The sequence below is a fragment of the Moschus berezovskii genome, chromosome 27 (assembly GCF_049115385.1).
Source record: "Moschus berezovskii isolate FMDL1 chromosome 27, NW_MosBer_1.0, whole genome shotgun sequence".
Taxonomy (NCBI): Eukaryota; Metazoa; Chordata; class Mammalia; order Artiodactyla; family Moschidae; genus Moschus; species Moschus berezovskii.
Genome location: NC_142486.1, coordinates 17,014,783 through 17,040,801, shown reverse-complemented (window position 1 = coordinate 17,040,801; position 26,019 = coordinate 17,014,783). Strand labels below are relative to the sequence as shown.

General features: G+C 50.9%; 1 protein-coding gene across 5 annotated transcripts in view; it reads left to right on the top strand.

Moving 5' to 3' along the window:
- KATNIP (katanin interacting protein) overlaps positions 1-26,019 on the top strand; it is a 231,358-nt gene that overhangs the window by 62,156 nt on the left and 143,183 nt on the right. For 4 of the 5 annotated variants that reach the window (XM_088832877.1, XM_088832876.1, XM_055409734.2 and 1 more), the window contains 3 exons: positions 7,643-7,812; positions 9,989-10,086; positions 22,440-22,571. In XM_088832877.1, the coding sequence (XP_088689003.1) occupies positions 7,643-7,812; positions 9,989-10,086; positions 22,440-22,571 (400 nt within the window). Of the gene's footprint in view, positions 1-7,642; positions 7,832-9,988; positions 10,087-22,439; positions 22,572-26,019 lie in introns of those variants that run through there. The other variant, XM_055409737.2, reaches the window with a different exon arrangement.

Here is a 26,019-nt window from a genome sequence, read left to right as displayed (position 1 = left end):
TATTTGAGAAGAGCCAGAGAGGAGGTTGCAGCAAAAAGACAATTAAAAAAATATGTCAAAACGGAGCTGCCATAAAATTTGGGAGATGTGTTTGTCACCGAGAGGAAGCTGGCTGGATGACAGGGAGTTAGAAGGTAAAGCTAGAAACGCCTCCAAATGGAGACATATGCAGAGTGGGAGTGCCCCCGAGCTGTCATCAGATTGAGCCTGAGAAGGCACCTTTGCTGAAGTGCCAGCTGTGTGGCAGGCAGCTCGCCCCCATCATCTTGTTTTATCCACACACTGCCCGTTAAGGCAGTTATTGCACCCGTTTTACAGATGAGCAAGTGGAGACCAGGACAGCAAGCATTTGCCCAGGGTCATGCAGCCAGGAAGTGGTGGAGCTGGGCCCTACATTTTTTTTTTTTTTTCAGTCCTGCCACGCAGCATGTGGGATCTTAGTTCCCAGACCAGGGACTGAATCTGTACCTCCTGTGGTGGAAATACAGAGTGCTAACCACCGGACCACCAGCAAAGTCTCTGTACTTTCTTATTTATGTTTTGTTTGACTCTGTCATCAGTAATCCAGAGGAGAGAAATCTGCCAGGGTTGCCAGTGGCTCTAAGTTCACTATGGAGGGGTTTTGTGGGGATAAACTGAAATTGAGTAGGAAATCTACTTATAAGACTGGGTAGAGCGGGAAGGAGGTTCAAGAGGGAGGGTACATATACACAGGTATATAGATCTATACACATATAGCTGATACACTTTGCTATACAGGAGAAACTAAAACAACATTGTAAAGCAATTATACACCAATTAAAATGACTGGGTTGAAAACCAGCCTCTGAGCCTTTTAAAAACCTTTTTTTTTCTATATGGACCATTTTTAAAGTCTTTACTGAATTTGTTACAACACTGCTTCTGTTTTTTGTTTTGGTTTTGGGGCCACAAGGCATGTGGGATCTTAACTCCTCGGCCAGCGATCAAACCCTCACCCCCTGCATTGGAAGGTGAAGTCATGACCACTGGACCACCAGGGAAATCCCAGCCTCTTCTGAACTTCATGTTGGGCACAGAGGGAGGTGAAAACCCAGTCTGCGTACTGGGTTGCCTGTGACCCAAGAAGGGGGTGTGTAATCACTGGGCTGAGTTCTCAGAGACCTGTCTGGAACACAGCTACCCACAAACTGCTGATCAGGTTTTTCTGTTATTCTCTCAGCAGGATTCCCCTGAGTACCTTCTCAGTGCCTGGCATTGCCACTGGTACTAAGGAGAGCATTGCAATGAGGGAGACACAGGCAGCCTTAGTGTTCCTCTGCGCAAAGGGACAGGAGCCCAAAGTAAATGGCTTTAAGCAGTGAGACTTATTGCCTTGTGAAATAAACAAATCCGGAATAATAGGCGGGCTTCAGGCATAGTTGGATCCAGGTACTCAAAGTGTGCCACTGAAATCAGTTCCTCTCCATCTCTCAGTTCTGCTTTGTCACCTTGGAACCATCTCACAAAGATGCCTTCCTCACGGAGGCCAAGGCAGTCCCTGGAAACCCACTGACATCCCACCTCTAGAGGAAGAAAACACACCTTTCTTAATGGTTCCAGCAGAAGTGCTGAGGCCCATCCTCACTCAAAAGTCCTGAGTTTCCATCCATGAGCCAACCGCCGCCCTGAGCCTGGTGGGGTGGCAGAGTCTGCCTGGCCCCTCCTGGGCCACCCCATGAAGCTGGGCAAGGGTGTGAGTCTCACTCAAGCCATGTGGAGTAAGCGGAGGAAGGGGGCAGTTCTCAAGGGGAATCTGAGCTGTGTTTGGAAGATGAGGGCGAGTGACTGGACATTTGAAAATGACAGGTGTCTGCCACACAGCCCTGGCCTTCAAGGAACTGCTCCCAGCAGTGGTGGGTGAGCACAAGGCTACCTGGGACTAGGCCAGAAGGGGCAGAGAGTGATCATGAGCTCCAGGAGAGGACCAGGGAGAGTGGGGTAGATGCGGTAGCTCTTGCTGACCCGCGCACAACCCTTGCCCAGAGGATGCTTAGTGATTCTGCTCACTCAGTGGCCTCATGAAAGATGTAATCATGCCTAACAGGACCCACGAAAAAGCAGCCCACAACATCAAAGGGCTGAGACAGGAGGAACAGTTAACAGCTAACTGCCGAGTGGGGCTGTAATATACACACTAGAGGGCGGCAGGTCTAAGATCTAAGAACCCAGCAATGGTGTTTTTGGGAAAAAGGTTGTTTGAGGGAAACTTACAGGAAAGTGTACCCGATTGAGAGGTGAACCCGCTGCCCCATGAGAAGATTTAGGCAGAAGGAAGAAAGGGGAGAACCAGCGCCAAGGGGGTCTTGCACAGACCGATCTCTGAGCTGGAGCGTCATCTGGCCTCCCCGTCCATCCTCATGAGCTTAGGCATCCTGGGTCTCATTTTACAGAAGAGGAGACAGGCCCTAGAGGTGTAGGGACTTGCCCATAAAAGCTGGGAAATGGCAGAGCCTCCAGCACGGAGCTCAGTCGTCTGCACCACAACACCTCTGCCCACATGGATGGGGGCTGGTGACCTCCTAGAGGACAAATACTGGAGTTTGTGAGCCACTCGGTTCCAGGAGGAATGACAGGCTCCTTACACCACTGTCCCCCGCCTCTCCATCCTTCAAGGCTTCATTCAAATGCCACTGCCTCCAAAACACCCTACCTGGGAGCCACTGCTTCTCCTCTGAACTCTCCTTGTGTGGAGATCTGTGGCGTGATGCCTGGTGAGGAGAAAAGAAACGGCAGGATGACGTGGCAGGGAGATGAGCTCTGGAGCCTCATGGACCAGAATTTAAATCCCGGCCACTTCCTCGACTCTCTGACCTTGGGCAAGTACGTCTATAAAACAGGCCAATGCCAGGATCTTAATTCCTGGGCCAGTGAAGGATCGAGCAGGACAAGGGATTTGAGGGTCCGCAGTGAGCCCACCCATCCAAGTATGCTTTCTCCGTCATCATCGTCATCCTTTTGGTGATAAACGTGTCTTCTTGAAAGTGAGCTGAGGGACTTCTCTGGGTGTTCCAGTGGCTGGGACTCCGCACTCCCAATGCAGAGGGCCTGGGTTCGATCCCTGCTTCGGGAACTAGATTCCTCATGCCGCAACTAAGACCTGGCGTGGCCAAATTAAAAAAAAAACAGTGAGCGGACATCCAGATGATCCTTGAATGCCTGACACTGAGAGCCCCCGGTTGACCCTGGGGGTTACCTGAGGTCCAAAGGAGGCATGTGGCCAGCCCACAGTCACACAGCAGCCAAGGCGCCTAGAGACCAATACAGTTGCTATAAGCCTGGTGCAAGCAGACCTGTGAGCAGCACGCCCCCTGCTCTTGGAGCTCAGCTTAGTCCTCTCCTCATCTGGACCCCTGCTTGTGCCCCGACCACCCAGCTATCAAGCGTCTCATGTCCCTGGTCACAGTCCCTTGTCCCCCCTGTGCTCTAACTCGGTGTTTCCACTTCGTCTTCTGTACAAAAGAGCTCTCTGTACAAGTGCCCTCGGAGGTCATCACGAGATAAGCAGAAACGATGCCTGCGACGTGGTTAGATACCCGGGGGCTGAATTAGGATGCACGTCCATGCCTGCTCTCTCCCGCGAGACCTTGAGTTCCAGAAATAGGTTCTGAGAGTATTCCTCACCTTTCCTTGCACTCGGCACAGACCCCACACCCGGGGTGGGGGGGCGTGAAGGGAGCGTGAACACACAGATACCATAGTGTGAGACAGGGAGACTCGTGACATGAAACATACAGAATCTAGAAGGCGGTGGTCCCCAACCCATTTTGGCGCCAGGGATGGGTTCCGTGGAGGGCGATTTTTCCGTGGGCTGGGTGAGGAGGATGGTCTCAGGGCGGTTCAAACACATTGCACACGTTTTGCTCTTGATTTCTATTATCATTCCATCAGCTCCATCCTCAGATCATCAGGCATTAGGTCCCAGAGGCTGGGGACCCCGGCTGGAAGGGAACAGAGTACAATAGGGCAGCGAGTGGCTGGGGGCTCCATCTCCACCAGGGCCGGGGACTGGATCTGATTTTCCTGAATCCCGGACACCAAGGGCAGTTTTTTTGTGCAAGTAGGCTATCCATTTAAAAAAACCCACCCGCTTTTCTTTGATCCCACATGCGTATTCCTGACGCGCTCAGCTGCCATAGAGGAGTTCCTCTAGACTCCTTTCACAGTCTGACTAATTATCTCCTTGTTTATCAGTTTCATAAATCCACATTTTCATAAATCAGTCTGCTTAAAGAGAGACCCACGTGGCGCACCAGCCTCAGAGCTTGGGTGGCGGGATGCCACGGCGACCGTTCAGGAAGCATCAGGAGAAAAGGTGGCCTCTGGAAGGAAGTTGAGGCAGGCGCTGCCTGGCCAGGTGGTCAGACTTTTCCACCTGCCGACCATCTCAGGGTCTCACAGGGCCTGGGTTCCCTGCTCTCCCTCCCCGGGGACCACTGGTATCCACTGCGTCCATTGATTGTTTGCACCAGAGAATGCAGCGACTGCCGTGTTTGGAAGCTGTCTCTTAGTTACTTGTGTTTTCCTTCTGTTTTATGCTGTTGCCCGACAATCAGGCATCTCCCAGGCTTCAGAGGCTGGCAAGAGATAAGCAGTCTGTAATGAATGTTCCTGCCACGATTGCTGAAAAGATGGATGTATCAACCGCCAAAGAAACATTTAAAAAAGCAAACAAAGAAATCACCCATAATGCCACCACCCTCTCTCAACAGCTGATATCATTTTCACATTTATCACCTTCCACTCTGGGTCCCACAAACACACTTTTTTCCAACTTTGCGCTTATCGCGTAGGTACTGTTTTTATCTTGCCTTCTCCACCCCTCTCTGAACAGATCACAAACATCCCCCCATGTTTCAACAGAATCTTCATAATTATAATAGCTACAAGAGATCTCCATTTCCACTACCCTAGTGTGGGACATTCCGGTCGCTCTCGTGGTTTTGTTAGGATTGAATGCCGACCGTTGTTCCTGATCAGAAACGATCTGCTGACTGAGCGGAGACCAAGTGCAGGACATTTTCTGTTTCCAGCCATGTCTAAGCTTGTCGTTTTCAACTTGCTGGCTCTTGAAGTTGTCTTTGTTGTGGCGAAGATTCTGGAGCCACACTGCTTCAATTTGCATCCTAGCCTCGCTGCCACACTAGCTGTGTGACCTCGGGCAAGTTACTTAACCTCTCTGAGCTCCAGTGTCCCTTATCTGTTGAATGAGGTGAAGAAAATTAATTACCCCATTGGGCTGTTGTAAAGATTAAAGTCTCAATACAGTCAATCCTTATTCCATATTTACTGATTTATCCGCCCACTGCAATATATTTGTAACCCCTGAATCAATACTTACAGTGCTTTTTAAAAATCTTACACTGTGAGTGCATGCTCAGTAGTGTCTGACTCTTGGCGACCCCATGGACTGCAGCCCACCAGACTGCTCTGTCCATGGGATTTCCCCAGCAAGAATACTGGCGTGGGTTGTCGTTTCTCCCTCCAGGAGATCTTCATGACCCAGGGATCAAACCCACATCTCCCGCATCTCCTGCGCTGGCAGGTGAATCGTCACCGTGCCACCTGGGAAGCCCTCACCTTATGCAGTCAAGTGTCCTTTTGTGTTTTGCTTAGTGTCCTGGTTTTTACATTTTTGGGTTTTTCACTGCTGACTTCCCTGTTTAAACTGATCCCTGGCGTAAGGCTGAAGTGCAGTCCCACATTCCTAAGCCCAAGAAGGCTGTGATGTCCCTTGTGGAGAAAATACACGTGTTAGATAAGCTTCATTCGGTCATGAGTTGGAGTGCTACCGGCATGAGTTCAATGTTACTGTATTAAGTATCCATATAAATTAAATAATGAAGTGGGTAGCCTTTCACGTCTCCAGGGGATCTTTCCAACCCAGGGATCGAACCCAGGTCTCCTGCATTGCATACAGTTTCTTTACCAGCTGAGCCACAAGAGAAGCCCAATATATTAAGTAAGGTGCCTTTCAACGGAAACACACACAAAGCAAGGTTTTATTTTGATCAGTTGACGAACACGTTGTGACCAGAGGCTCACAGGAACCAAATCCTGCATTTTCCCCTAGAAACAGTGGTTCAATATTCACAATTCAGTGTTTGTCTCAACTTTATAGAACTTATCTCAAACAATGGGAATTGACTCTAATTTAGAGGGACTTCCCAGGTGGCGCCAGTGGTAAAGAACCCACCTGCCGATGCAGGCAATGTAAGAGATTCTGGTTCGTTCCATCCCTGGGTCAGGAAGATCACTTGGAGAAGGGCATGGCAACCCACTCCAGTGTTTATGCCTGGAGAATCCCATGGACAGCGGCACCTGGCAGACAACAGTCCGTGGGGTCACAAAGAGTCAGACACGACTGAAGTGACTAAGCACACACCACACACAAAGCATTTAGAACAGAGTTCGGCTTTCTATGTTTTATGGTTTTACCATTACTATTGTATTTTAAATTATTTATTTATCGGGTTGTGTCGGGTCGTAGTTGCGGCAGACAGGCTTCTCTGGCTGTAGTGTGCAGACGCTGGGGCACACAGGCTCAGTCGTCGTGGCGAGTGGGCTTAGTTGTCCTGTGGCATGTGAGATCTTAGACCAGGGATCAAACCTGTGTTCGCTGCATTGGAAGTCGGATTCTTATCCAATGGACTACCAGGGAAATCCCACTATTGTTTTTAAAAATTTACATTTTGCTACTTTGGTAGGAACTTATTTAATCACTGAAGAGGATCCACCTGGGTATTTTTTTGTTTGTTTGCCACCATGGTTGTTTGTATTTCTCCTCCTGCGAAAAGAAATCTAGTTGGTATAGGAGTGTGTGCAGGCATTTGTAAAGGCTCTGAAGGGTTTGACATCAGGTGGGAGCAATTCTGAAATGGACATTGGGCACTGTCTATGGTGGGCACCATCAGGAGTGGGGAAGGGACAAAGCCCAAGTGTGAGGTTGGACTCTGAAGAAAGCTGAACAAGGAAGCTGGCCACACTCACGCCAAGTCCCTTTCAGGCAAAGGGTTTGATCATCACATCATTAATCTTGAACAAAGCCTGCACTGGTATATTTTTAAGCTGCATCTGAATGTAAAATGATGATGACATTTTGGATATCAGGGGTGTTGGAGAACACATTTATTTCCTGAAGCCAAAAATCAGTCTGCCTGGCATGAAGGCAGCTGTTTTCTAACGTGAGAATGTGTTTCGTGAAATCTCTCTCACAGAGGCTTAGACCACATTTTGTTCCACATGGAACAAAGTGCTGCTGTCCACACCAAGGGGAGGTGCATGAAATTGGGATCATCCTAGGAAAACCAGGCGGTGTGTAGCAGCATGCACACACACCTGCTTTTGTCCCTGGGCCACCATGGGGCAAGGGTGGTACCTGGGTTTTTGCTGATGTACCTTTGAGCCTCAGAATGAAAGCAGGGCTCGTGGAGCCTCCCGCTTCCTGCTCCTCCATGTGTGTAATGGGCCTCTTAGGGCTGTTTATAGATGAACAGCTGAGCGCCTGCCACCCGGCCTCTGATTAGAAACGCTTGCCTGTCTGAGTGGCAGGTCCCTCCCCACATGGGGGTGGGCGGTGGCTCAGCCTTCTCAGATGAGACGCTGGTGATCGTTTCTCTTCCAGGATATTAAAGCATCTGAAAACCAAGGACCCCGTGCAGTTAAGGCTGGAGCACCTGGAACAGGGGTTCTCTGTCTATGTCAACGGGGCCAACTCCGAACTGAAGACATCCCCTCGAAAAGCCATCCACTCCGACTTTTTCAGAAGCGCCTCCCACACCGAGGGGACTCATGGTGAGCACAGGACTGCCAGGTCAGCACCAGCTCTGCTGACAAATGAGGGATGATGGAGCCACATCCCATGCACAGAAACTAGTGAGCCCGTGCAAGTTAACTCCGTCCACTTGGCCACAAAGAGACAGCATGAAAATGAGAGACACAGATTCTTTTTTTTTTTTTTTTAAAAAAAAAAAACTTTTTAAACTAGTCTTGGCGTCCATTCCTGCAGGGCAAGAGAAACCAGAGAAGTCAATTCCTGGCTTTTACATTTCCCAGGTCTCTCATACCAGTTGTTTAAGGAAAGGTCTAGGATAATTTTGGTGAGACCTGAATTTCACTCACCTGGTGTCTTAACTTCAGTACCTAACTCCTGTGATAATTGATTCCACTGTTCAGGTCTGAATTTAGTTAATCCATGCTCTGCAGACTTTAATTGGATTTCATGTATCCTATAATAAAAGGACACATGAAATAAAATCTGGAAGTGAAATAGAAGACACCCGAACCAGTGGTTGGCCCCATATAGGCCCCCAAAATTATTTGGTGGTGGTTGGGGAATCCCATGGACAGAGGAGGCTGGTGAGCCACAGTCCATAAAGAGTCTTAGAGAGTCAGACACGACTGAAGCAACTTAGCACGAATGAATGGAATGGCAGTACGTAGGAGTCAGACTGGGACTTCCCAGGTGGCGAAGTGCCTGCCAGCGCAGGAGACACAGGTTCGACCCCTGGGTAGGGAAGATCCCCTGGAGTAGGAAATGGCAAAATCCCATGGACAGAGGAGCCCAGTGGGCTACCGTCCACGGCGTCGCAAAGAGTCTGGTGTGACTGAACGCACGTGCACACACACACACAGGAGTCAGATTCAGTTTGGCTGTGCTGTTTGGGGAAGCTGTTTTGTCTCACCGCACCCTTGTCTTTCTCATCTTTAACATGGGGTGATTGAGTGCCAGAGTGCATTTCAAGACTTGTCATTTTGTCTGAGAGGCCAGCGTGCTACTGACTTAATGAGAATAGGATTTGGAACAAGGCTGGGTTGGGTTCAAACCCTGTTCTGCCCCTTTCTAGTTTTGAGACCTCTGACAATTGGGTCCTCTCTGATCCTCAGTAAAATGGGAGTGATTATACTCACCTTGCAGATTTCCCAGGAGAACTGAATGATAAGAAGTATAAAGTGTCCAGCACACAATAATCTTTTAAAAACCTTTTTATTTTATATTGGAGTATAGCTGATTGTGATAGTTTCAGGTGGATCGCAAAAGGAACTCAGCCATACATATCCATGTATCCATTCTCCCCCAAACTCCCCTCCCATCCAGGCTGCCATATAACATTGAGCAGAGTTCCCTGTAATACACTAATCTTGATTTGTGTTCTAACTCATTGGCTCATAGGTATGGTAAGTTCCCAAGCCATTAACAGGCAATAAAAATTAATACAACAAGGGTATAAAAGGAGAAAGTGGTGTCTTCACACCTTCCCCAAGGAGAGCCCCTGTATTTCAGCTTGGAGTTTAGCACGAGTTTCCTAGCCCCCAGGGCAAAGAGGGAAATGGGATGGACTCCCCTAGCTTTCATAGGGGACAGTTGGGCTGACCTGCTGGTTAGGAGAAGCAGGCCTTTCTAGGGTTCAGGGAAGGGCAGATAATGGGAGTTTCTGAATCCGGTCCCTGGTAGTACGTTCAGTCATTCAACAGTTCTCTCCACTCGCCCCTCCTTTGTGCTGGCCTGTTGTGAGTGCTGTCCTGACCTGCTTCTGTATCTTAGAGATGCTCCTTTTGTATGTAGACCTGCCCAGTTCAGCTGCCCACTATTATACCTACTGTTCCATAGCATGAGGGGCTGTGACTGACTCCCCATCCCTTGTTGTTTTAGCTTGTTTTCTTTCTCTCTCTCTCTTTTTTTTTTGGCCCACCTGCTCAGCATGTGGGATCTTAGTTCCCCAACCAGGGATCAAACCCATGCCCTCTGCGTTGGAAGCATGGACTCTTAACTGCTAAACCACCAGGGAAGTCCCCATTTAGCTTGTTTTCTGATGCTTTGTGGCTGCAAAGAGTGCTACAAAAGTGAAGAGCTTCGCAGATATGACCCTGGGCACCCCGATGGGCATTGTAGCTGTAAGTTACAAAACCACCATCAGTGTGGGCTCATCTTCGGAAGCTCACCAAGTCTCTTCCCCTCATCTCTGTGCAGATTGTGGACGAAGAACGCTGTTTCGAGAGGCTGAAGATGCTTTGAGACGCAGTGCACGGACAGCTCCCAGCAAAGTCCAGCGCCGAGGATGGCATCAGGTCTGGAAACCCTGGGCAGAGCCAGGACAGTGGCCCCAGCTCACATTTCAGAATAAGGAGTAGGCTCCTTGTGAGAGCGGAAACGTAGAGTGTTCAGAATCCCCAGGGGTAGGGGGTGGATCTAGCTGGACACTGCCATGGTGCCCTCTCTGCCTGTGGCACTGGCCTCTGGAGAGCAGAGGAGCTCTGGGGACCCGCCAGCCCTCTCTGTGACTTGATCCCCAGTTCTGGATGGGGCCACCCCAGGTCAGACTCACAGCATCCCAGGTCAAAATCACAGTCCCGTCGTAATGATGCTTTCTTACAGCTGCTTTTTATTAAGCACCCGTGATATGCCAGGCACGGTCTCAGATGCCGGGGATACAGTGGGTGTATAAGACAATATAAGACAACACCCCCAACCCACAGACCTGAGATGCCACATCAGGTTGCTGCTGATGCTGCTGGTCCGGCAGCTTGCTTTTTTGAGCACCTGCCAGTATCAGGCGTGAGCTAAGCTGCCACATGACACCTCTCCTTTGCCCTCACAGCAGACCTACGAGATATATTCCTCCTTTTTTGGGGCCATGCCATGTGGCACACAGAATCTTAGTTCTGCAGCCACCCCCGTGCCCCTTGCATTGGAAGCGCAGAGTCTTAAGCACCGGACCACCAGGGAAGTCCCATGTCCTTCCTCTTTTAAGGATGCTGAGGGCACAAAAGCTTAGAAATGTTAAGTGAGCTTTCCAAGGTCAGTCACTAAGAAAGGGTGGAATTAAGATTCAGATCTGAATCTGTTGCTCCAAGCTCGGCGTTCTTGCTCCTGTAGTCCTCACACATTCTCTGTGGTTACTCAGCCTGACCTGGGACAAGGGGGACCCCCACTGTGCATTTGGATCTCCTGGGGTGCTCAGGCCCTACCCTCAGAGATTCTGGCTCACTTGATCTGAGATGAGGCTCAAGCAACATACGTATATACATACACACACACACAGTATATACACACACATATATGTGCGTGTGTGTTATATATATATAACATATGTATATATATATATAACACACATATATACACACACACGCACATATATGTGTGTATATACCGTCATGGTCCGTATGCGAGTTGGAAAATAATTTCCAGACATGAGGCAGATTGAGAGGAGAATAAAGTTTATTGGAGAGGGAGATGCTGTTAGAACATCTAGCTGGCTCAAGGCGGAGTCAAACCTTTTCACAGGCTAGTAGACAATTTTTATAGCCTCAAGGCAGAGGAAGTTCCTACTGGAATGATGGCCTTAGGTGACTGGTTAGGATGCTATAGGGTGCGTAATAGGATGGGTATTTTACCTCATATGGGGTCAGGGAACTGGCCGGCTTAAATCTGGAGGCTCATGGCAACAGTTGATTGCTATGGGGCTTGGTCATTTCCAGAGATTTTTTATTTATTTATTTATTTTAATTAGAGACTAATTACTTTACAATATTGTGGTGGGTTTTGCTGTCCATCGACATGAATCAGCCATGGGTGCACATATGGCCCACCATCCTGAACCCCCCTCCCACCTCCCTCCCCACTCCATCCCTCTGGAGTGCCCTGCTTCATGCATCGAACTTGTACTGGTCATCTGTTTTACATATGGTAACATACATGTTTCAGTGCTATCCTGCTCCTCACCTTGGTATGTGCTATGTTAGTCCTCAGTTGTGTCCGACTCTTTGCGACCCCATGAACTATAACCCAGGGCTCCATATATAGCATATGTTCGGATCTATGGTAAATACCAGGGCTTCCCTGATGTCTCAGCAGTGAAGAATTTGCCTGTAGCGCAGGAGACACGAGTTAGATCCCTGGGTCAGGAAGATCCCCTGGAGAAGGAAATGGCAACCGCTCCAGTCTTCTCGCCTGGGAAATCCCATGGACAGAGGAGCCTGGCGGGCTGCAGTCAGTGGGGTCGCGGAGAGTCAGACACGACTGAGCATGTGCACACAAACAAGTAAGCATGAACGGTAAATACTTTTTACTGGCCCATCTTTGCTGTAACCCCAGAGGTAGGTGAGTATCCTCATTGTGCCACTAAAGAAATCGAGGCCCAGATAGGTAGTAAGGTGACCTACTCCCACAGATACTGATGGAGGATGGCAGGCTGAGGTTTGGACCCTCGGCCTGTGGCTCCAGACCCCGCGGTTCTACTTCTCTGCAGGTGCTTTTGTATGTCTGGGATGAAATGGCAGGGGTGTTCCTGCCAGCCTAACTCCCAAGCCTCATCTCGCTGCTGATGAGCAAGGCCCTCAGGTCACACAGCCCAGAGGCTTCCTTTTGTCCCCAGCAATGAATATTAATTTCCCATTAATGAGGCCTTTCTCCACTTCCCACTTCAGACAGTTCTCCAAGCTGTCTTGAGTGCCTTCTATTATCAGGAGCTGTTATTTGCGTCTTAGACGGTGACTTAATGGCTGGCCCCAGAGTCTATGCAATTTAAAGACTTGGCCTAAGATTAATTAGCATCCCTCCCTGGTCTCTCCCTGTGGTCCCACACTTCACAGGGCCTAATCATGGGTAATTTCCTGGCTTCCTGATGCCACGAAGGCTGTAATTGTCCTTCTGTACCCAATCCGTCAGGGGTCAGTCAGTGCCTAACAGTGGAGACCTCCAGACTATTTGAATCATAAATGAATGGAAGGCTGGGAATGGGGGGAGTGCTTACAAAATCCTTGGGCTGGTAAGAGGATGAACTTGAGCTGGGCCTCCAGGAGCGGTATACACAGTATCCTCGAACGGGCCGGCCAGGAAAGCTGTTACCTAGGACACAGGAGGGAAGATGGGGGATCAGCCTCAAGAATGTGTCACCTGGGACCTCCCTAGTGGTACAGTGGACAAGGATCCTCCCGCCAGTGCAGGGGACACGGGTTCTATTCCTGGTCCAGGAAGATCTCACATGCTGCGGAGCAACTGTGCCCAGGTGCCACAACCATTGAGCCTGTGCTCTAAGAGCCGGGGAACCACAACTGCTGAAGCCCACATGCCCTAGAGCCCCTGCTCTGCAGCAAGAGGAGCCACCGCCGTCAGAAGCCCACACACGCCGCATCTAAGAGAGGAGCCTCCACTCGCCACAACTAGAGAAAGCCCGTGTGCAGCAACAAAGACCCAGCGTGGCCAAAAACAAATAAGTAAATAAGTAAAAGAAAGTGTCAGCTGAACTGTGATCGAGGAATCAGGAAGCCAGTGCCACAGTGGCCTCCGAGCGACCCTGTGCCTGCTAGTGAGACACTTGGAAGAAAGACCTCTCCCACAGCTCACCCAGCCAGGGTGGGACGTGAATGCAAACACTCCTAGCCTCTACCGCGTGCTTGGCACAGAAGCAGCCGGTGTGTATCCCCTTCGTCTCCACCTCACTTCAGCTATGTGCCTGCCTTCCATGATGCCATCGGATCAGCCGCACCCATGTCACATCCAGACCCCAGCTAAGAGGGAGGCTGAGAAATGCAGTGTCTGGCTTTCTGGCCTCTAGTGAGCCAAGAGGCACCCCCAGAAGAGGGTGAAATGGGTGCTGGGGGGCACATCCCATCAACTCTGCTCCACCCACACACAGTCCTTTGGGGACCACCCCTCAGAGATGGAGACAAATATAGGAGTCTTCAGAAGTGGCAATTGGACCAGGAGCCAGTCACGAAGGAAGCCATCCATTAAGTTAATGAACATGTATTACCATGGGCCGGGCAGTCTGCAAGTGTGCTCAAAACGCTCAAATCAGGCTCAGTTCCTGCCCTGGAAGATCCGACTGTGGAGACAATGGGCACAGCTCATCCTGGGAGGAAGATGCCACAGCTGTGCTCCAGCATCTGGAAGGCCAGTCCGGTAGACTCTGAAAATTAACCACTTGAAGCCTGTGGGCTCAACTTGCCCCCCAGATAATGGTTTTGGGACTCACACAACTTATAAGAGACTTAGTCACTTGGTAACACTTTAATTCAAAAATTTTTATGTATTTTTTTTAAAAAAAGCTTGATTCCTAATTCCCTGGGGAAATGGAAAGATCTAGCCCCCAGGCTGGGTTGCCTGCCCATAAAGCAGCCATCAGCGGTCCACTTCTTCAGGTAAGAGCACCTGGAGGCAGGTGTCAGGCAAGTCCAAAGGGTTCAGAGCACAGACTCAGGGACCGGCAGCCTGGGTCCCAAGCCTCAGCTGCACCACTTACTAGCTGATCGGCCCTGGAGAAGTGGCTTAACCTCTCTCTGCCTGTCTCCTCTATAAGCAGGGCTGGTAAGGGCACCCTCCCATCGGGTAGTCAATGAGGATTGAGTGACTGAGCTCGCCCAGTGGTGCCCGGCACAGAGGAAGCTGGCAGTCATCAGCCAAGGGGGAGATGCGAGGGCGGCTTTTCCCCCAGCATGCCCTTTCACTCGTTCAGTCCTTCACTCATTTGGGGACCATTTACCGGATCCTCGCGGGCTCTGCAGTCAAAGCATGAGTGCGGCCGGGCTCCAGTTGCTCACAGCGGTGGAGCGAGTGAGCGGCGGGGTCAGTTACTCTCATAGGTCAGAGGACCTGGAAGACCCCAGGAAGGAGTTTGGATTTCATTTTAAATGCGAGGACTCTCCTGGAGGGTTTTCAGCAGAAGAATTATGTGTTGGGCTCCTGTTTGGGAAACATCCCCCGGAGGTTGCCCTAAGGGACCAGGCTTGGGGGTGGGATAGGGGAGGGGATTTGAAGCAGGGCTCCCTATAAGCCTAACAGGACTGCTCTCTCCCCCAGCCTTGCCCAGCCCCCACTCTCGCAGCTGTTCCCTCCCCGCAGCTTCGCCTTCTCTGGGTCACAGTGGGGGTGGGGGTTACTCTCTAGTTGTGGTTCCCAGGCTTTTCATCATAGTGGCTTCTCTTGTTGTGGAGCCTGGGCTCTAGGGCACACGGGCTTCAGTAGTTGCAGCCCTCCGGGTCCTAGAGCACAGGCTCAATAGCTGTGGTGCAGCAGCTGAGTTGCTCCGCAGCATGTGAGATCATCTGGGACCAAAGATCGAACCCATGTCTCCTGCATTGCCAGGCAAATTCTTTACCCCTGAGCCACCAGGGAAGCCCTCTAATTTCATTTTTGTTCCTCGGGTCACAGGCTGGCTGGCTTCAGCCTGATGAGACACCCACTCAGGCCTCAGTTGTCTGGGACTGAAGGTGGGAGCCAGGTCAAATGAGTCAAAGCCTGCCCGCACAGGGACTCGGTCCCCACCTTCTTGTCGAGAAGGCTGTAGGCAGGACAGTGAGTGAGCGAGCGCAGTCGCTCAGTTGTGTCCGACTCTGCAGCCCTGTGGACTGCAGCCCACCAGGCTCCTCCAGCCATGGGGTTCTCCAGGCAAGAGTACTGGAGTGGGATGCCATTTCCTTCTCCAGGGGATCTTCCTGGCCCAGGGATCAAACCCGGGTCTCCCGCATTGCAGGCAGATGCTTTAACCTCTGAGCCACCAGGGAAGGCAGGACAGTAAACAGACCCAATTTGCCAACTGCTCTATTATTGTCAGGAGCAGGAGGGAATGGATTGACTGCCTTTGGCCCCAAGAAGTGGAGTTAAGTAGAAAGTTTCTCCACGGTGGAAAGTACACGGGGACAGATTTGGGGGTGTGGAGGATACAGAGGAAGGCAGTCTCTCTCTTTTCACCCTTTTGGATGGGTACCATCATCCGGAGGTCTGGCAGAGTGGTGATCAGGGCTGCACAATTTCCGGTGGCCCCTGGTGGCCAGTTCTCAAAAGCTACCCCGTCAGGAGCAGGACCACAGCCTTGGCCCAGTCCCAAGGTTTCTCTTGTGCACTGTGCCCGGCAGGACGGATAGGTGGGGCCACACAGTCCCTCGCTATAGGCACACTGGCCCTGGCTGGGTCAGCAGGGGACACTGTGGTCACAGTGTGCAGTGGACCCAACAGGTACAGGCTGCCTCCCAGCCAGCACCACTTCTTCCCCGTCACATCCCTGCACCCTCTGACTTGTCACCTTGCCGGTTTCTCTGCGTGCATGTATGCTAAGTCGCCTCAGTCGTGTCCGACTCTTTGTGACCCCATGGACAGTAGCCTGCCAGGCTTCTCTGTCTATGGGATTTCCCAGGCAAGAATACTGGAGTGGGTTGCCATTTCCTCCTCCAGGGGGATCTTCCTGATCCAGGAATCAGACCCACGTTTCCTGCTCTGCAGGTGGATTCTTTACCACTGAACCACCTGGGAAGCCCTGGTTTCTCTGAGTGGTCCCTTAAACTCTGTTGAGACACATGTAACCTTTCCACTGACCAAACCCAATGCTACTTCTGGTAGAAAAGAGTTCCCTCCTTAGGGTCTTGCCCAGCAACTTGGAAGCACTTTTGGCTGGAGCTGCCCTGATGGAAGGGGCTGCAGGTGCACGGACTCCAGCATCCCTAGGCCAGAAGAGAGAGTCATCCATACGCTGGCCAAGAGGCTGACCACTCCACCTGTAAATGCCTTCCAACTCTCCAGTGCTGGAGGGGACCAGGGACCCAGATGGCTCTGCTGGGCTGGGCTTCTGAGCGGCCGCCCGCACAGTGGATCTGGCTAGTGGTGATAAATGGCTCTAGTTGGTGCTGTCCTTCCTTCCCCCACCACTTTTCGGCCTTAGATCTTTCCGCTGCTATCAGTGGATTAAGATTTATGGCTTCCTCAGCCTTGTAATACTTGGGTGGACAGCGGCCTAATCAACAGAGCCGTCGTTTACCAAAATGCTGTCAGATTTGATGAACGTCATCGACTCTTAGCATTAAATTGGTAGTGAAGGGATTGGCCTTCCAGCAATTTACTGTGGGGTGGGCTTTCCTTAAAGGCCTGAAAAGCAAGTTCATTGCAATTATTAAAGCACAGGTTTTGTTCTCCCTCTGCTGCCATATCTGGTTTCCTGTTGGGGGTCAGGCAGCTTAAGCACCTCTAAGAAAACTCACAAGTGAAAATGTGAAGCATGGGGCGGGGACCCTTCCCTTTGTTTTATTTTTTCTTTTCCCCCTGAGTTTTGAAAACCCCTGCAGTGAGGACAATAAATGAAACAACCCATAAAGCGTCAGCTTTACAGTGACCTTGCTCGACACAGATTGTCAGAGCACGAGCACTGTTAGGTAAGAGATCAGACAGATCCAGGAAAACCAATCAAATAAGATCAATTTATTCCCCACCCCAACCCAAAGCTGTCTCTGTCAGTGTCTTCAGAGCTCTCCCGCCCCTAGAGGGAGCCATTTACATAGTGCGCAACCTGTGCAACCATCCAGGCCATCTCTCAGCTTTGCTCTCTTTTTTTTTTCCCTAAGTGATGATAAGCATAAATGCACACCTCTTAGAATACTGTACTAAGAAGGGTGATGATACGCAAAAACTCTGGCCATGACACTGGACTGAGTGGCTGAGTACAAAACAAGCTGGCCTTGGGCTGGCAAACTGGTTTGTAGGTGTTTAGGCATGTTTAGGGGCTTCCCTGGTGGCTCAGACAGTAAAGAATCCACCTGCAATGCATTGGAACTGGCTTCGATCCATGGGTCAGGCAGATCTCTTGCAGAAGGGAACGGCTCCCCACTCCAGTATTTTTGCCTGGAGAAGTTCATGGACAGAGGAACCTGGCGGGCTACAGGCCATGGGGTCGCAAAGAGTCAGACCTGACTCAGTGACTGACACATTCACTTTCCCTTCAGGATGTTTAGGGCTTCTGAACCCTGTTCTAGTATATGGTTGATAGTGCAAGGACTACCAGATCTGGGTGCTTGCAAGTAGGCAGGAGAGAACAGCTGCTCAGAAACGCCCACTCTGGGTAAAGCAGGGAGCCAGCCAGAACCTCGGGCATCATCTTTGCAAGGACGTGAAGGTGGGAGGCAGGGAGCGGGCTGGCGTACCCAGGGGATGGCTCCTCGGCGACAGCAGGTGGGCGTCCTCGTGTGGGTGGGGCTGCTCACCACCTCCTCTCCGTGGTGGCAGAGGCACCTCCTGGGGCTGGGGCGGGAGAGCCGGCCAGATGGAAGGACTATTTATTTCTCTCTCCAGCACCCACTCAGCATTTAGAAGCTCTTTCTGGACCACATTAATTTTGTCACATGTTGCTTCATAAACACATTTTTCCGTTATATGTGCTGAGTGGGTTCCTTGAGGCCAGGGCATTGGTTTACATTTTTTTTTTTTTTTTTCCTATCCTCATGTTTCCAGAACCTTGTTATGCAGTTAGCACTCGGTAAGGACTTGCTGATTAAGTTCCTTAATGTCCTATTGCAAACCTTGTCATACCTTTGTGAGGCAAGTAGTTGTGCTAAGCTCCTTGGAGGGAGGAGGGAAAGCACACATGGACTCTTCTCCGTGAACTGGAGGGCTTTCTTATCTTTATAATTAAGACCTAGCCAGTAGAGCTGCATTGAGCCCAGCTCTCTCACTTGCCAGTGGGAAATTCCCACTTCAGACATGGCTGGGTCCCAGTGCTCAGACACTATAGCAGGGCTCGTTCACTCTCACCCAACTCTGCTTTTTTCCATGTTGTCCTGGCAGAGCCACAGTGGCCACCAGCAAGCAGCCCCCAACTTACATTCTGTCGCCTGCTGTTGCATCTCTTTGGCTTCCCTAAACCTATCACTCAAACAGTAAAGGCCTGCGGGGTCTAATGCTCAGACTGGCCAGGCCAGGGTCTTCCACTCCCTCCACCCCTGGAGGCAGTTCCACATGAATGCTTGGATTAGGGGTGGGGAGGGGGAGGATTTCCCCAAAGAAAACCAGGGTACTTTTACCAGAATACAGGGGACTGCATACTGGACAGGCAGAAGCAACAGTGCCCACCGCCAAACCTCAGAGACTTTCTGATCTTACACTTCTTCCACTTAATGTGTGTTTAAACCACCTGGGGTCTTGTTAAAATGAAGGTTCTGATTCCTGCATCTGAGACGGGGCTTGAAACTTTGTATTTCTCACCAATTCCGTGGAGAAGTCAATGCTACTGGGCCCTGGATCGCACGTGGAGTAGCAAGGCTCTTGGCCCAGGCCTCCCTTTCCAGGTAAAGGAATAGAAGCGCATGGAGGGGCCAGGCTGCGCCCCAGGCAGGGTCCCCGTGCTCAGCGGTCCTCCCTCCCTCCTCCTCTCTTCCCAGCATTTGAACATTATTGAATGATTCCTGGGAAAGAGGGAGGGGCACATGGTGGAAAAAACCCATCCCAGCCATGAACTTCAAAGCCTTCACAGCTTCACCCTGACCCGGGGCAGGGAAGCCCCCCAGGAGCCTCCTGGCCTGGAAGCCCCAGTTCTATGGATTCCGTGGCACCCACCCTCCACGGACCTCACTGCTGGTGCCAGCAAATGCTCTGAAAGCGTGTTGATGAAGCCTGGGAGGTGGTGATACCCCACGGGGAGCCAGAGCCCAGGGCAACAAGGTTGATGGTCAAACAGAAGATGGGTGGAAGTTGCCATTCTGGAAACAGCCAGGTGCACTTGGAGTCTGGGGAGCATCACCACATGCCAGGATGGCCTGTGAAAGAAAACGTGTCCCAGGGCCCCTTCCTTCTGCGTTTCTGCCTCCTGCCTGTTCTCCGTTGGGGAGCTCCCTACCTGCCTTTTCTTCCTCTTACACTCTCTCCAAGGCCTTTTCCTGGAATGATCTATGGCCCAGCTCCTGTGTCTTTAGTGTTAAATAGTCTCAGGAAAGTCTTGAATCCCTCTCTGATCTCCCCAAAGGCTACTCTAACCCAGCCTGGACACATTTCTTCTTCACGTGCCTGTTGGGGGCAATACAGCATGGAGGTTCAGAACTGGGGTCAGGCAGCAAACTACAGCCTTGAGGCTGAATTCAACCACAGCCTGTTTCTATAAATCAAGTGTTTGGGGGACACAGTCATGCCCATTGTTACGTGTTATTATTTATCTTGTGATGTTAGTGGTTAAGAACTCACCTGCCAATGCAAGAGACATAAGAGACTCGGGTTCAATCCCTGGGTCGGGAAGATCCCCTGGAGGAGGGCACGACAACCCACTTTAGTATCCTCTCCTGGAGAATCTCATGGACAGAGAAACCTGGCAGGCTACAGTCCGTGGAGTCGCAAAGAGACAGACACGACTGAAGCGACTTAGCCTGCATGCATGCATTTATTTAGGCAAGGCTGCTTTGATCTACAATGAAACAGTGGAATACTGTAGCAGAGACCACAGGGCTGGCAAAGCCTTTAAATATTTACTCCTTACAGGAGACTGGCCCATCCCTGGTTTCCAGGAAGGCCCGTGGAGCCACGCTGCTGGGATTCAGATCTAGGCTCTGGGGCCTCCTAGCTGTGGGACACTGACCACATGGCTTACAGCCTTGTGCCTCGGTTTCCCCCTGGAGTGGCTGTGAAGACTAAAGGAACACAGGCCCCTGAAGCTGTTGGAGCAGCACCTGCTCTTCATTAAGTGACTTGGTGTCCAGTGTGATGGTGGCAGGGTGGTGGGCATGGGCAGTGTGGATGCGGCTCAGAAAGGACTTCCGTCCTGGCCACCGTGAGTCCTGCAGGGCAACAAGGCTCACGATCTTCATTATCAAGATAATGACACGATTTACTATGCTTGAGGGGAAACTGCATCTTATCCCGGGGAGTGGAGGTTTCTAAAGCTAGGGAATCGGGAAATGCAAGCTCTGAATCACTGTTGACTGTCCCTTGGCTGGGAAGTAGAGCCAGTACATGGGGCTTGGTGGACCTCTCCTGACCCTCGGGTGGTGGCTTGGTGGTTTAGTTGTTCAGTTGTGTCTGACTCTTTTGCGGCCCCATGGACTGTAGTCCACCAGGCTCCTCTGTCTATGGGATTTCCCAAGCAAGAATACTGGAGTGGGTAGCCTTTCCCTTCTCCAGGGGATCCTCCCAACCCAGGGATCGAACCCGGGTCTCCTGCACTGGCAGGTGATTCTTTACTGCTGAGCCACCAGGGAAGTCCATAAGCCCATCAGAATCTCAGAGTGACATTTAAAGAGGCCCTGGCTCTCGGATTTGTGCGCATACACAGCCTCACCGATAGGAGGCATTCCCTTAGATTTTGCTGCCTGGTCACCTGACTTGCCCCTCGCCCTCTACTGGCCCCAGTCTTATCCACCAAGTCCAGCACAGCCAATGTTGGGAATCAGAGCACTGATCCAGTGACAGTTTCTTTCCTTGCCTAGCCGGGCAGCTTGCTCCTGGGTTCACAGTGGATGAAATATACCCTTGAGGGGGAGGTCTGGCCCCCTTACTTGGTGCCATGTAGGGTGAGGAGTGCAGCCTTTCCATACACTGGATGGATTGCTAGGCTGACAAAGCTGCAGATACTCAGGGGCCAGGAAACAGTTATGCTTGGCCCAGGTGTCAGGTGTGTGTGTGTGTGTGTGAATCAGCGTAGGAGAAAGAGGTTGGGGCCGGATCGTAGAGACCTTCACATGCCAGGTGTACCATTTGTGGTACAAGTCTGGCTGTGAAAGCAAGGGGGCCCAAGTAACTCTGGCTTCAACAACATGAAAGTTGGTGTCTCCAGCAAAGGTTGGTGGTGGGCCATCACCTTGCTCTGAGAGGTGGCAGAGGAGGCCAGACACAGCCTCTCTGGTTGCTTTAGTCTCCTCCACAGGCTGTTCCCTCCCCACCATGCTCACCAGCTGGCCATCACCTCCTCACTCCAGCTGGCAGGAAAGGGAGTCAGGGCAAGGGTGGGCACAGCCTCCTCACCCCCGCGTCACTCAGGCCAGAACACGCTCACCTGCTCCCCCACCCCCAGTCACAGGGAATGCTGGGAGCATCACATGCATACCTGGAAATGCAATACAAGGGAGGGGAAATGGACGTTCAGGGGACACGGGGCCAAGGGGTGGGTTTCCCAAATAATGACTCAAGCAATGCTAGGAGGACGGGGTCCCACCACACAGCTTCCACAGCCTCAAAAGTTTGCGATCTGTTTCATCTGTGTTTTATTGGATTGGCCAAACAGTTCATTCGGGTTTTTCTGTAAGATGTGATGGAAAGACCCGAATAAACTTTTTGGCCAACCCAGTATTTTTAGGATTGTCCCCAGTGTGTGTGGAGGAGGGGACGAGGGGCCTATTAAAGGCCCTGGGAAGTCCTGGTCCCAAACTCGGGCTTTCCTAAATGTATTTAGATCACAGAGCCCATTTGGGGAAGCTGAACACCTACTAAAATTCTACTGATATGTCCAAGCAAAAAATTACTAAAAAATTCTACTGCACACACTTTGGGCGTGAGAACCAGTCAAGACTTGAATAGGAGTGGTTCAACCCATCCAGCCGGCCTGTCTAGGGTGACACTCATGTCTGGTGTACCCTAGCCCTGCCCACCTACCATGACCGAGTCCCTACCACGCTCACCCTCAGAGGAATCAAGGAGTTGGTTTCACCATATCTGAAACGGTCTGGCTTTTTGTGCCTAGAAATCTGTGCAGATCAGAACGGAAGCTGGCCCGCGGCTCTACATCCAGCCTCCTCTGGACTATTCTGAAGACTCTGAGCCATGTGGGGGTGTGACTGTTAAGGTGAAGGATGCTTCTGGGGACCGTCCACAGGTAGGACTGGCTTCAGTTCGGAGCTAGAGCAGCTCTCAGGGGTGCTAGCAGTTCCTTATTTCCTTCCTTCCCAAGAGCCTGCCTTCCTTCCCTCTTGCACTTAACTTTCTGCACTTTAATGAGCATACAAACTTTGTGCTAGACGCTCTGCTGGGAACCCACGTCCAGAGGTCAGCAAGGCTGGTGTCTGACCTAAAAGAGGCACCGACATATAATTCCTCTCCCTAAAGAGGGAGCTGAGAAGTGGGGCAGGGCATACAGGGGCCAGGAGGGAGAGGATCTGGGACGGCTTCCTGGAGGGAGTGGAATTTACCTGGTTCCTTGCCTGGAAGATCCCATGGACGGAGGAGCCTGGTAGGCTGCAGTCCATGGGGTCGTGAAGAGTCGGATACGACTGAGCGATTTCACTTTCAAAAGCTGGAGGGGAGGGGAAGTAAGCCGAGCTGATTACCTGTTTGCATCTGTATGCATGCGTGCTAAGTCACTTCAGTCATGTCCAACTCTTTGCAATCCTATGCACTGTAGCCCATCAGGCTCCTCTGTCCATGGGATTCTCCAGGCATGAATACTGGAGTGAGTTTCTATACCCTTCACCAGGGGATCTTCCCGACCTAGGGATCAAACCCATGTCTCTTGCGTCTCCTGCATTGGCAGGCAGTTTCTTTACTCCTAGAGCCACCTGAGAAACCCTGTATGCATGCACCTGCTGTTAAATATTTTGAATATCCAACCCCCTGCCACCCCCACCCCCAGGCCAGCAGAACCACACACATGGAAACACCCAGAGGCCCATGTGTAGCTGTAGCTCAGAGTCCCTGGCCATGCAGCAGCTGACAAGGTTGACCCCTGCGGTGTTTCCCTTCCCTTCCTCCAATTGTCATTTTGTTTCTGAAATCCTTGGAATTGAGACAGTAAATCCCAGTCTCCCTTTCACCATGCATTTGTTGGGTACCGTCTTTTGAGCGTGAAGCTCAATCCTGGGCATCAGAGACACAGAAAAGAACAAAACTGACAAGGCTCCTATTCTTAAGCAACTTATGTTCCAGAGGGAGAGACAGACAATGAAGAATAAAATAAAAAACTCAGCAACCTTTCAAGACATGCAAAGTAAAAATTAAAAGTGAAATACAAAATTTAAAAAAAGAAGAAAATCAAGAAATAAATACTGTGTTCTAGGGGGAAAAAAAACAACCCAGAAAGGGGAGATGGGACAGAGTGGGCAAGAGGGAACATTAGATGATAGAAAGGGAAGGAGCGCTTCTCTCAGGTGTGACATTTCAGCTGAAACTTGATGGCTAAGACAGCGCCGGCTGGGGAAGAGCATTCCAGGCAGAGGGAACAGCAGGCACAGGGGACCTGAGGCTGGGTTTGTTCAAGGCGCACGATGCAGGCATGATGTGAGCAAAGGGGAGTTAGGAAGTGATGAGGTCAGAGGAGCAGGGGGCCAACTGGACAGTGAGCACAGTGAGCAGGGTGGGGGCGGGGATGCAGGACGGGGTTTCGTTTCAAGGGCATCGATTCTGCAATTAGGATGAGTGTGCAGATTATCGCCACGGTTATATACAAGCTGAATTTTGGAGAGGAGGCAGTCAAGCTGCTGAGCCAGTCCTGCCCCATTTGCTGAGAATGAGATTGTTCAGCCGTGGACCCAAGCCGCAGATTCCACAGCCTCCCCAGGACAGACTCTTCCTTCTTCCCACCGCTTCTGTACCTGAAACCTGCTTCTCTGGAATGAAAATGACTCACAAAGGAGACAGGAATGTCACCCTGGAAACATTCCTCTGATCACCGTTGCATGTTGGTCTTCCCTTCTTTGCTCGTCAAGGAAGGACAATGAAGGAGCAAGGGATCACTTTGTTTCACATTCCGGCTGCAGAAAATCTGAACGTTAATTGCAAATTTTTGTTCTTCCTGGATAAAAAAAAAAAATGTTCTTTTCTATGGAAGGACCCAATGACCTTGTCTCCGTAAACAGTCCATAGAAATGGGATTTTGCAGCGGGCAAAACTGTGGACTTTGTTGCCTTCAACACCCACCTCCCCCACAAAACACACAACACACACACACACACACACACACACACTTGCTTTTGAATCAACCGAAAGGTTACCTGCTCAGGAGGAGTCTGTGCTAACAGCCTTCAGCTTCCCTTCATTGGGGAGACTGGTTTGAAACCAAGCCCCGCCCTGTCTTAGAATGCCTGTGTGCCCTTCAAGCATTTTAATCCTCTCTCTTCCTTTGGCCATTTGGTACCCCCCACCGCCACCCCTACCCCGTTAAATGAACATTTATTCCTTCCTTTGCAAGCTCCCAAGCTCCCTGCAACACCAGGCAGCCTGTCCCTCACAAGCTATTAAGCTCCATTAACATTCCTGGGTGCGCCTGCTCTGGAGCAGCATCACCCCACTCGCCCACACTTAATTTTTTCCACCGTGAGTGCTTGATTGTATTTCCTCCTTCCCTTTTTCTCCCCATCTTGAGGGGGCACTCTGTGAGGCTTCACAGTCAATTTCCCCTTGGAGTTATTTTCCTCCTAAGTGAGAGTAAAATGGCCACGCCAGTTTTCAGCAAAGGCAGAAGCCTTAAGAGATGCAATCTGAACAGGGAAAGGGAGAAAAAAAAAAACGCCTGGCTAAATAGACTCAGTCCCTCTCACACTGTTTGCAAGCGCAGCCTGAAGTGGAGCAAAAGGAATTGCTGTCCGCGTGTGTACTTTTCATCTGACCTTCACTGTTGAAACACACCAGCCTTTTCGCCTTCCATCAGATCCTTAGTGAACTTCAATTTCTCGGTGCTCTGAGTTCACTGGTTGGGCATGTGCAAGCATGTTCTGTTGGCCTCCACCCCCCCTCCTCCGTTGACTGTGCTTTTTAGAAAGATGTGAATTACTAGCTGACATTTAAGAATCAGGAGACTCCGTGTCAAGGTGCACTGGGGGCTTTTCTTGAAAAATCGAAAGATTTGAGAATCACATTCTTTGATAACAGCCATGCGTGGAGCTAGGGGGTAGCTGTCCCCTTAGACAAGTGTGCGTTTCATGTACCATGGTCCCCACCCTGTCTGAGGGACCATCTAGATGCTGGAGATAAAGCAGACAAGTATACTGTACGCCACTGGGCAGAGTAGGGCTTCCCTAGTGGCTTAGACAGTAAAGAATATTCCTCTGCCTGCAATACAGGAGACCTGGATTCGAGCACTGGGTTGGGAAGATCCCCTGGAGAAGGGAATGGCAACCCACTCCAGTATATTTGCCTGGAAAAACCCAAGGACAGAGGAGCCTGGCGGGCTAGTCCATGGGGGTCACAAAGTCGGACACGGCTTACCAACTAACACTTTTTAACACTAGGGCAGAGTGAGGAGCTGGAGGAAGTGGGCAGAGGTGGCCATGTTACGTGGGAGGAGGGGGCTTGCCCTTGATGAGGTGCTGTGTGACCAGAGCCCTCGAGGA